Here is a 12790-nt window from a genome sequence, read left to right on the forward strand (position 1 = left end):
TTTCAATCTTTTTTTTATTTACTCATAATAATATAACGAGGCTAATGCAATACATTAGACCCTGCGAACTAAAAGCTGTACTTGTACTAAAATTACAAATATTCTGCATATTGTTGGAGACTCCAGTTTTTTCATACAATTGACACTGTGAGTGTCCAGGTGTTCGTAGCACTCCCTTTTTCATAGATTCACGACACGATGCACGACCTTCCCGAGACTTTTGGTCGCGTGAACTGGCTTTTGGTATTTTAGTGTAGTTAATGGAAGTGTTTGGTTAAATCAACCAAATTATCTCGCTCCTTTAACCTAATCATTTTCTAGCAAATGATATATGCCGCTCAATACATTTTCTAGTTGAATCAACAAAGAGTACTCAAATAATTAAAGACTTTGAATTAAACAAATTAATTCGTTGTGTTTTCTAAATATAACCAAATGTTTATTTGAGATGGCCAAATGTTTTAGTTTCAATAAACAGAGTAGGTTGAACAAACTATTTTATTGAATCATCTTATTCTTTTCTCTGAGTGTACCCATGCACGACCTATATCACTTGTATTCAATTTAAGACTAAAAATTCGATTTTGTCTTTAATATGTTTTTATCTCTTAATTTGAATTTTTGAAGAAGAAAGAAGTAAAATAAAGAAAAAATATGATTTGTTAATTTGGCGAGTAAGCAAAGAAAAAATAGAATTTTTAGTCTTAAATTGAATACAATCGATATAGGTCGTGCATAAATGCCCCCGTAATTTTCAGGCCTTACCATTTTTGGCTATTTAAAATTTGTGATTCCATTATAAAAAGTCAAATATTCGTCGATTTCCGCAACAATTTCGTCAATTTCCCTTAAAAAAGGCGATAAATTCCACAAAAAAATATAGAAGCGCCCTCTGGCGGCACACGAAAATAAAAATAAATGCCAGAAATGAATTCCTCGGCCCCAACAACCCCCAAATACACATGTTGTTAGAGAAAAAATGTATTTTTGTCTTTTTCATACAAGATCTTAGTCACTCCTTGAAAAAAAACCAACCTTGAAAAATTAGGAGGCTCAAAATTCATTTTAGAGGTATGGTTTTTCGGGCAAAATTTCTTAAAATGATCTAAAAAACACCGTGAGTATTTTTGAGTTTTTGATTATGTTAAAACTACATAAAATACAAACCCTCATCATCTTGTGTGCTATCTTTACTACCCTGCCGTTGTTGTAGCATCAGCGCATGTGGAATTTCTTCAGTACACATTTGGACTTCACTGTTATTAGTAACAACAACACCTTCAACAACCTCGTTCTGTGGAATAATGTCAGGCGGAGGACCATTTTCTCGAGCTTGATTTACGATACCAATGTTTTCCAGTTCCTGTTTTTCTTCGTTGATACATTGAGCTTGAGCCTGTTGACTTTTATGATGTTTCTTATGATGATGATGGTGGTGATGCTTTTTTTTATTCTTTATAATTATCTTCCTCTTTAGTAATGATGGAGGTGGAAGTTGTTGGCCAGGTTCCAACTGAAGTGAAAAGAAAGTTTTTGTATAATCTTGTTTTCATGGCATTAAAATAATTGAATATTGGTATAACATAATTCAATATTTAATGGAAATTAATGCATGTACTTTTGCTTAGGTGGTACGGATCCCACATTAAGCTTGAAGTACTCGTATGATTCACTTGGTTGCAACCCACTCCGTATATTGTGGGGTAAACAAACAGACAGCCCAATATGACATATTAGGCTTACGAATCTCATTAGATCACCTAACTTCGTTATAAAAATGCGTTCATGACTGATGATGATCCTGAAATATTGCACTGTAATCATCTTAGGTCTGAGTTTTTATTTTTGTAATGGCATAGGGATATCCTGGGATACCTGGCGCCATCTCAGTGTATATACGAGTACCGCCGTATGCAGGGCTCTACGTGGACGAAATACCCTTTCTCTAGCTAAAAAAACCTAATGGAAAAATAAAAAATATTTTTTTTTTAGACAAACAGTGGGTCAAAGTAATATTTGCTGTGCCAAATAGGTCATGAATAAATACCTACAAAATATGCGAAAAATAGTAAGGAAGTTAAAAAAAATGCTAAACTTTAAAATCTATGTTCAAGTTGTGCATTTTTGGACAAAACTGAGTTTATCTATTTCCATGTGCACTCGGATATTATATTTTTTTCTGATAGAGGAGCGTATCCAAATATAGGACACAAACTCTATTTGGTGTGAACGCGGGAATTGAATGGGCCCTCTTTAATATGAGATACTCCAGCTAATAATTTAATTAAATACACTGTAGAATCAAGTGTTATTTGTAATAAAAAACATTGTTGTATGTTTCTGAAAAACAACAAAGACCACAATTGACTGTAATTAGACTTCTGCATCTGTCGCCCAACCAGAGTGGGTGATGCATTGCGAATCACAGGTGTCCCATATTATGAGAAATACGTATTGCGACTACGCACTTACTGAACCTTACATGTATAATTAAAAACTTGAACAAATCCTGTATTTTCCTATTCATTTACTCATTCCCTATCCCTCCATGCACACTTTATTGTTACATATTTATTTAATATATAATAAATATGTACTATTACGTTATTAAACTATTATTAAATTAAACGATATATATATATATATATATATATATATATATAACTCCTAAACGGAGGCGTTACAACCGTGCTGAATGCTGAGTGTCATCCGAGCGAGATGTCTTTAGCGGTGACTCTGGGATACCGGGCGACCAGTATGCGGTTCAAAAGAATCGAACGCGAAGAGCATCCGACAACTGCGGAAAGTAGGCACCTTCTGAGAGATAATAGCGATTTCAGGACAAGGAGTCCGACCTCTGAAACTTCAATGGTTCAGTTTATAGTATTGCTAGAGTTTGGGTGATTCAAATCGAAGGCTAAGAACGACAATGAGAGCCGCGCAATTCTTTGAGCTTCTTGGTCACATTTCACGTCGCTCCGGTGAAATTTGGGTTTTATGTGAAAACGAGAATTTTATATTGCAATGGAGTTGGTGTATTGGATGGTGGGTATTGAAAAATGTGCTAATAATTTTAAGTGATGTGATTCGCTGATTTCACTGCCTGAAAAAAAAAACAAATTCGATTGTCTACGTGAAAGTGAAGCTTGCTTTCATAGCAGGAAGGCTTCTTAGTTAACATTGTGAATGTGTATGGATGTGTGTTTACCTTACACACTTGGATGAAGTCCTTGTTACCATATGTTTAATGATATCGGAGAACTTTATTGTATGATTTTAGACTCTCCTTAAGACAGGATCTAAAACATAACGCTAAGGAAATAATAAATGTGAAAGTAACGCAAATAATGGAGCCTATAAGTGAAAATTCTAAAAGCATAGGTAAACTACGAAAGGAAACCGTGATATTGAAAGATGAAATTGATAGGCAGGCGAGGATTATAGACAAAACTGCAAGAAGAAACAATTTAATTATTGTAGGACTTCAAGATTCCCCCGAAGAGACACATGAAGATTTGGCAGCCAAAGTTAAACAACTTTTATACAAACACTTGGAAATGACGGACGAAGATGTACACGTGGATCACATTAGGCGCTTAAGAACTTTCCAGGTAAATAAAAAAAAGATCGATCCTGCTATGTCTTGTCTCAGCCCTAATCAAAACAAATATGATGACTAAAGGTAATAAACTTAAAGGTACTAAAATATATCTCAACTACGATACAGATGACTGCATCACAACGTCGGTTTAAAAGAAGTCGACATAGCACATTTTCTGGAAACTCCATTAAGGAGAGATCACTAAAAAACCCAAAAAGAGTGTACAAACTCTGAATCCCATTGATGAGTTCGTACGTAGAAGTCCAACTTCATCTCTTGGAGTTGGACTGTCATCTCATTCAGACGAAAGGTCCCCGAACATCGTGACCCCAGAACTTCAAAGAATGGACTCAGCATCTTCCGAGAAGTAACTACCAAGTGACAGATATACGCTAAAGGTTTAATTTAAGCGTGATAATTGTGTTTCGCAAACTGAGGTGGCGCACATTATATGTCAAGAAACCAAAAATATATGTATCCGTTTTTGTAATGTTAATGGTCTTAGAAATTTTTATGAATTAGATAGATTTCAGGTAAGCCAACTATATAATAATGAGATAATTTGTCTGGCTGAGATGTGGCTCAGGTTAAATCACATGCAAGTCCCTGCAGGTTTCAATGAGTATTCAATGTATGTAAGTCCTGCTATTAAAGACAAAAGTAAAGGTCGTGCAAGCGTTGGCTAAATTACATTAAATAAAACAAATTGTTTTACTGAGATTTCATTGGTAGATAAATGCAACTTGTAGATATTTGTGAAAGTAAAATATCAACGTAAATCTTATATAGTTGGTAGTGTTTATTGGCCACCGGGCGTGAATGATACCTTTTGTGTGAATTGGTTGCAGGAACTGCTCTTGAATCTAATTGAAACAAATTTAAATGAAAGTTGACTGATACTTGACATATTATTTCAGATGAATAAGCCGGTTGTCGCTCAACGCGAGGATAAATTTATCAATTATTCATTCTATCTGCTGTAATTAACTTATATCTTCAAACAAAAAAGACTACATTTTTGTGTCTTTGTTGATTTTGAAAGAGCATTTGACTCAGTACGTCATGGATAGTTATGGCATAAACTATTTAACTTTGGAGTTAGCGAAAAGATTCTAAGAATAATAAAAAAGCTTTATGATAATGCAAAGTTTAGAGTTAAACTTGGAGAACATAGATCAAATCATATAGACATTACTGAAGGGGTTCTCCAGGGAGAAAGTCTCAGCCCACTACTGTTTACACTATATTGTTTCTGGTGGATATTATTGGTTTCTTCGAGGAGAGGGGAATGTAGGGTTTATGTTTGGACCTACAAACTGAAATATTCTTGCTACTCTTTGCCGATGATGGCAGTAGATTTTTTTATCTCAAAGGGTCTTATGGTTACTGGCAAAGTGCGAAATATTCTATAAAAGAGTAAGAATGGCTCCTGGTCTGTTGTTAATACTCTTATTAGTAGCATACTGAGCGCAAAAGCCTTTTATGGTTGAGAATTATGGTCTCTGCGATATCTAGAAATTTGGATTGTATTCAAATGCGTTTTTTCAAGACTTTGATGTGCTGGACGAAAAATACTCCGGACCATTTCGTGCGTCTAGAAACTGGTATCGCTCCTTCGAGCGAAGGAATTTTTAAGCGTGTGCTAAAGAGGTGGACTAGATTACTCAATATATCAAATAACAGGCTCGTGAAAAAATGATTTATAAGATTGTATGAATTAGATTGTTGTGGTAAATCTTCGCTTTAGTATAACTGGGCCACGCAACTCAAAGTGATAAAAGTAATCTAGGAGCTAATTAAGTATGGGGAAAACTATTCTTAGAACCTAAACTTATTAAAAGTAAATGTAAATGTTTGATAGAGAAATCGTCTAGTAATGCATTTAGCAAGGCAATAAATAGGATTTGGAATTCTAAATACAATCCATACTATAAACTTATAAGTCATCTTAAATATACAGAAGAGTATCAAAAGTTTAAGGTTCCACTGCAAGAAATTAGAATATTAAGCCAAGCACGAGCTGCTAATGCACTCAGGATAAAATTTACTTACGAACAAAATATGTATGTTCGGAATATGAATGAAATGTGCTCTCCATGTAATTTAAATGAGAATAAACCTATCTTTCATTTTCTATTGTGTTGTCCTGTATATGAACCACTTCGATTTAAATATATTCGACAGTATATAGGAACTGACCACAGCGATATAAGGAATCTGGAAAACCTTCTTTGTATACAAAACATTTAACACTTAAACGATTTATTTTTCTTTACGGAAAATGCACTTTTGTTAAGATCTTTTATTATAAATAAGCAATGATATAAAAATAAATCAGAAACTTTCAATGGCTTATTTTTAAATTATATCCATGTAAAAGCTGCTGATAATCAAGCAGCATATTGTTGACAAAACGCGCGAGTTATCTGATCCCAAAAAGGGAGCGACATTTTCAAAAGAGGTTTACAAGATTCCGAAAACACTGGAGCTAAAAAACAGCCGAAAAGGTGAAAAAAACAGGGATGCGAAGAACTTTTCTGCTGCAGGACTAGATGGTATCAAGAACTTCTGGTAGAAGAAGTTTACTTCTACACACCAACATCCGACCCGAAAATATTCACCTCATATTTAAAGTCGGAAATGCCCATTCCGCAGTCGTATATTCATTTCTCTCATCAAAACGTTTCTTCAGCTTCAGTTTCCCGTCATAACGTTAGATATTATTAAAAGGTTCAGAGATACTCAAAACAAAACAAAGTTCACAGAATTTGTTTACAAATCGCGGTTTCCGATTTGCATTTTTCTTTAACGTAGGAAAAGGCATGTGTGGTTCTGATTTAGCTTAGATTGTGATTAAATAATATTTCAATTCACTGGACGCCGCATCGATCGATACACAGTGTACATGAACCTGGAGAAGATCATCAGGCCAGCTTATAATTTTAAAAATTTTAGGCGAACGGCCTTTGTATCAATACTGAGCTTGAATCGTTGTTGACCTAGGAAACTAGAAACATAAGCATTGCTGATTCAGAGAATAAACACAAGATAAGCAATGAATCAATCCGGAAATTGTTTGAATCAGAGTGTTGGTCTTCCATTCTCGATCAGTAACCTCAAATAGAATTGTTTTCTTTAATTCTTTATAAAGATACAATATATATATTTCCCAAAAGATAAAATTTTCGCTTATTGTTTACTTTTAAAGTCTCCTGTAAAACAAATATTTTAGAATTTTCCGCGGATCACTTGAATATCAGATGTACGTTGAACATCAGTAAATTTTCAAGAGAAATCTAATAACCTTTACGTAAATTCTGCCGACGTCAGAACCTAAAACAAAGGGTCGTGGAAGATTCAATGTGATTAATTTGATATCTTTCTTATAAATGATTTTGCAGATTTGAAATTTTATGTGCTAAATGTTGAGTTTTGTCAACATTCATGTCACTTTCAGGAAAATCTTTTAATTGACGCTTGCAACGACAGTAAAAATCTGTTCAAACATCCAAAAAATTCTTTCATTCACAACAGTTGTATTTCCTTTAAACTGCGAATTATGTATGTTTTAAAATCAGCTCATTTGGAACCAAAAGTGATTGATGCATAGTGTACGGGATCCTAAAAAATATCATCCTACCAGTTTATATTATCAACTATGAATAAAATTATAAAATTATAAACTATTTCTATTTTACTTCTCCTAATTACTTACAAATCCAATTCGTAGATTCAATTCTCATCAAAGCGTTTCTTCATCTTCAGTTTCCCGCAATAACATTAGATGTTCTTAAAAGGTTCAGGGATACTGAAAAAAATGCACAGAATTTATTTGTAAATCGCGGTTTATGATGTGCATTGTTCTTTAACGTAGGAAAATGGTTGTGTGGTGCTGATTTAGCTTAGATGTGAATTAAATAATATTTTAATTCAGTGGACCCGATATTTATCGATACACAGTGTACGTGCATCTGAAAAAGATCATCACGCCAGTTTATAAATTAAACAATTTCATGAGAATGACCTTTGCATCAATACTGGGCTTGAACCGTTGTTGACCTTGGTAACCTCAAGTTGAATTGTTTTCTTTGAGCTTTATGAAGGTAAACTATGTATATTTTTAAAGTTGAAACTTTAGCGTATTATTTACTTTTGAAGTCTCCCGTATAACAAATATTTTAGAATCTTCCGCGGATCATTTGAATGTCAGATTTACTTTGAATACCAGTAAATTATGCACAAAAAAAACTAATAAACTTTACATAAATTCTTCTAAAGACAGAACCTGAAACAAAAAGTCGTAAAGGACACAGTGTGATTAATTTGATATATCTTTTATAAATGATTTTGCAGGTTTAAAATTTCTTGCGGCTTCCTTCAAAGTTATGAAATTCGCAGAATACAGGAAAAATGTATCATAAGTCTACAGATAACTCTCTGACATTTTTTGTGAATTAATGTTTAAAATGTTTCGTGAAATGATGAAAAATGTTTATTCCTTTAGTAGATACATAATTTAATAAAACTTAGAAATCTTTTCATTTTTCGAAATATCTCTGGCAATAATTGTGAAAAAAATCTTCTGGTGATAAATGCTGAGCATTGTCAACATTCATGTCACTTTCCGGAAAAATTTTTAATTGACGCGTGTAAGGACAACAAAAAAGTGCTCAAACATCCAAAAGTAATTCTTTCATTCTCAAGAGTTGTATTTCCTTTCACTGCGAACTTTGTATGATTCAAAATCGTATGGAGTACTACCCAGTGGGCACACAAGTCTTAAACTTGCCCTAAATACGTCTTTTATCGGACATCTTAAAGACGTCCTGAGGACCTTTTAAAGACATGAAACGATCCAAACGATGTCTTAAAGACGTCAAATCATATCACATAGAGGTACATTCTAAGGACGTCTTTAGGACGTCCCGGTGCGCACTGAGTAACTTGTCCGTGGCCCTGACAATGACCGCTACACAGTGTACGAGAATCTAAAAAAGATCAACACGCCGGTTTATAAATTAAACGATTAATGTTTATGTTATTCTCTTTGAATGATTAAAGCTGATAGTAAGAATTGCTTAAATCGAAAGTTTTAAGTCCTCTACATCCACAGCAATTAGTTGAGGACTTTCTAACATTAAAAGTATGTCATTATATAAAACCATTTTTAGAGATTGGAAAATTATTTTTGTTATTACTTCAGGAAAACGTAAATGGTTTAGATTTACTAAAAAATTTCCAAATTTATTATTTGAACAGCTTTTGCTCATCTGCATTGAATATGAACAAAAAACTGGTACACTTGATTCGGGCTGAGACTGTGTGTCAATTTAACGATAATTTAATCCTTTGGAACCGAAAGTGATCGATGCATAGCATACGGGTTTCTAGAAAAATCCTCCCACCAATTTATGATATAAACGACGAGTTCAAAAAAGTCTAATATTTCGAAACACTTGAAAACAGTGAGCAATTTTGTTAAAAAAGACATATTGAAATCCAATCCGTACATTAAATGCTCATCAAAACGTTTCATCAGCTTCAGTTTCCCGTAATAACGTTAGATGTTCTTTAAAGATTCCGGAATACTAAAAAAATGCACAGAATTTATTTGCAAATCAGGGTTTCTGATTTGCATTGTTCTTTGACGTAGGAAAATGCCTGTGTGATTCTGATTTAGCTTAGATGTGAATTCAATAATATTTTAATTCAGTAAACCCAATATTGCTCGATATACAGTGTACGTGAACCTGAAAAAGATCATCACGCCAGCTTATAAATTAAACAATTTTAGGCGAATGACCTTTGCATCAATAATCTGCTTGAACCGTTGTGGACCTGGAAAACTAGATAGATAAGCATAGCTGATTTCGAGAATGAACACAAGATGAGTAATGAATTAATCAGAAAATTCTTTAAATCAGATAGTTGGTCTTCCTTTGACATTTAGTAACCTCAATTTGAATTGTTTTCTATATTTTTTATGGTGGTACAATATGTATTTTGAAAAAGTTAAAATTTTAGCGTATTATTTAATTTTAAAGTCTCCCGTACTAACAAATATTTTAGAGTGTTCCGCGGATCATTTGAATGTCAGATTTACTTTGAATATCAGTAAATTATCAACAAAAAAAACTAATGAACTTTACATAAATTCTTTCAAAGTCAGAATCTAAAACAAAGAATCGTAAAAGATACAATGTGATTAATTTGATATCTCTTTTATAAATTATTTTTCAGATTTAAAATTTCATAAGGCTTTCTTCGAATTTATAAAATTCGCAGAATACAGAGAATATTTTTCATAATTCTACAGATAACTCACTGACAATATTTGTGAATTTATGTTTAAAATGTTTCGGGCAATGCTGAAAAATGTTTATTCCTTCAACAGATATATAATTTAGTATAACTTAGAAATCTTTTATTTTTTCGAAATATTTCTAGCAATAATTGTCAAAAAAATCTTCTTGTGCTAAATGCTGAGTTTTGTCAACATTCATGTCACTTTCCGGAAATTTTTTTAATTGACGCATGTAACGACAACAAAAAACTGCTCAAACATCCAAAAGTAATTCTTTCATTCTCAAGAGTTGTATTTCCTTTGAACTGCGAACTCTGTATGATTTAAAATCGTATGGAGTACTGACTTGTCAATGGACCCGACAATGACCGCTACACAGTGCACGGGAACCTAGAAAAGGTCAACATGCTCGTTTATAAATTAAACGAATTATATTTATGTTATTCTCTTCGATTGATTAGAGCCGATAGTAAGAATTGTTTGAATCGAAAGTTTTAAGTCGTCTACATCCACTCTAATTAGTGGGGGACTTTCTAATATTAAAAGTATGTCATTACTTAAAACCATTTCTAGAGATTGGCAAATTATTTTTGTGATTACTGTACGGGACCCTAGAAATGAGCATCCCACCAGTTTATAACATTAACGATGAGTATCTATTTTACTTCTCCTAATTCATTAAATGCTCATTAAAACGTTTCTTCAACTTCAGCTTCCCGTAATAACGTTAGATGTTCCTAAAAGGTTCAGGGATACTAAAAAAAGCACATAATTTATTTGCAAATCGCGATTTCTGATTTGCATTTTTCTTTAATGTAGGGAAATGCCTGTGTGGTTCTGATTTAACTTAGATGTGAAATAAATAATATTTTAATTCAGTGGACCCGTCACTGATCGATGCACATTGTACGTGATCCTGGAAAAGACATTAACGCCAGTTTGTAAATTAAACAATTTCATGTAAATGACATTTGCATCAATATTGGTCTTCAACCGTTGTTAGCCTCGGTAACTTCAACTTAAATTGTTTTCATTAATTTTTTATGGAGGTACAATATGTATTTTTAAAAAGTAAAAATTTTAGCGTATTATTTACTTTTAAAGTCTCCAGTATTATCAAATATTTTAGAATGTTCCGCGGATCATTTTAATGTCAGATTTACTTTGAATATCAGTAAAATATTTCAATTCCTTATTTCCTTTTTATTATATTATATTGCAATCAATGACATGGATTTTTAATCAAAAAGATAAATTTTTAATCAAAAAGAATAATTTTCATCAATAATCAAACTTTAACTTAATTTCTCATTATCAAATATAATTTAAATTCCTTATTTCCTTTTCCTGAATAATCATAAACACTTATCAAATTTGTTTAATCAAGAAAACATCTGCTCGGTTAAAAAAAAACTATTTTTGTGAGTTTCTCTTATTTTTGACAGAACCAAGAAGAAAATTTATCAGGATGTATAGTAGCTAGGTAAATGGTTCCTTATTTTGTTTTTATAGAAAAGTGAAAAATGCAACAATTTCAAATGAGGAAGATACTAAAGAAAATCACAAAACTAAAAATCTAATAACGCTTAATGCAATCGAATTTTCTTTGAATTTGCATTTTCTTGATAATTGAATTATTTTGTTTGAAATTCAACGGCTTCCTTAAAAAGTGATATTTTTGCAAAATTCGTATTTTTAAGTTCAAAATTGCACTATTTGGTTGTAAATTAATTTTTTAAATTAAAAATTTGACAATTTCATGTTTAGTTACAAATTTGTCTTGTCTAGCAGAAAATTCAACTATTTTTTTAAAAATCCGTCTTTTACGATAGAATTTTAATCTTCTTGAAAAAAAATTCAGCTTGTTGGTTAAAAATCCAATTCTTTAGGTCAAAGTTGGACTATTTGGTTAAAAATTCAGTTTTTAAATGTAAATATAACTATTCTATTTTTGGTTCCAAATTGGTCTTTTTTAGTTAAATTTTGTTGATGTTGACATATCGTCGTTTTCAATGAATAATTAAGTTTCTTGACTAAAAGACTAAAATTTCCAGTCGAAAATTCAACAATTGTGATTAAAAATGCATTTTTTTAGTTGAGATGAATTTTTGAAGAAAAAAATTAATTTTCTACCAAAAAATACAATTTTTCAACAAAATACTTGAACCTTCAAACAAATTGTTGTTTTTAAAGCAAAAAAGATAAAAAACTTAACAAAAAATGTTATAGGGGATATTTTAAACAAAGAGATTTTTATTTTACCTAAAAAAAAAAACTAAATTCAAGTGTAAAAAGACAAACTTTAACCGAATAGTTATATTTTAAACTGAAAAATATACATTTTCAATAAAAAAAGGAATACGTAAATTTTCAGTTAAAAAATATATTTAACACAAAGAAGCATAATTAAATTTGCTGTTTTGTTAAAAATTCAACTAATATGTGAAAATGGCATGTATTTTGTAAAAAATTAATATCAATAATTAATTTTTTAAACTGAAAATTTAACTATTCCAGTCAAAGTCTCGTTACGTTCGTTGAAAATTCGTCTCTTTGGTTCAAAATTTGACTATTTTGATGAAAATTGTTAGTATTTGTTAAATATTACTTAATGAATTAAATTTATTTCGGATATTGTGGAATTTTTATAAAAATAATAATCATAAATAATGATAATAATACGGCTGTGGGATGTGACGTACTTGTAAACCGACTCTCGCGTTCTCTTGTGTTCTTTGTAACAGTTTCGTAATAACTTTAAAAGAGGCCGGTCAATTATCTCGGGTTTGGGGAAAAAGAGAAAAAGAAAATTAAAAATTTTGAATATATGTAAATTCTTAAAATTGTGTTTTAGGAAATCCGGAAACGTACTTAAAGATAAGTAA

The 12790-nt window shown here is 31.7% G+C and overlaps 1 protein-coding gene across 3 annotated transcripts in view; it reads right to left on the reverse strand.

Moving 5' to 3' along the window:
* Window positions 1-12790, reverse strand: part of LOC117178994 (1-phosphatidylinositol 4,5-bisphosphate phosphodiesterase classes I and II) — a 661888-nt gene that overhangs the window by 274686 nt on the left and 374412 nt on the right. For all 3 annotated transcript variants that reach the window (XM_033370599.1, XM_033370598.1, XM_033370597.1), the window contains one exon: window positions 1168-1513. In XM_033370599.1, coding sequence (XP_033226490.1) covers window positions 1168-1513 — 346 coding nt within the window. The remainder of the gene's footprint in view (window positions 1-1167; window positions 1514-12790) is intronic.

The sequence above is a fragment of the Belonocnema kinseyi genome, chromosome 8 (assembly GCF_010883055.1).
Source record: "Belonocnema kinseyi isolate 2016_QV_RU_SX_M_011 chromosome 8, B_treatae_v1, whole genome shotgun sequence".
In the NCBI taxonomy this organism is placed as follows: Eukaryota; Metazoa; Arthropoda; class Insecta; order Hymenoptera; family Cynipidae; genus Belonocnema; species Belonocnema kinseyi.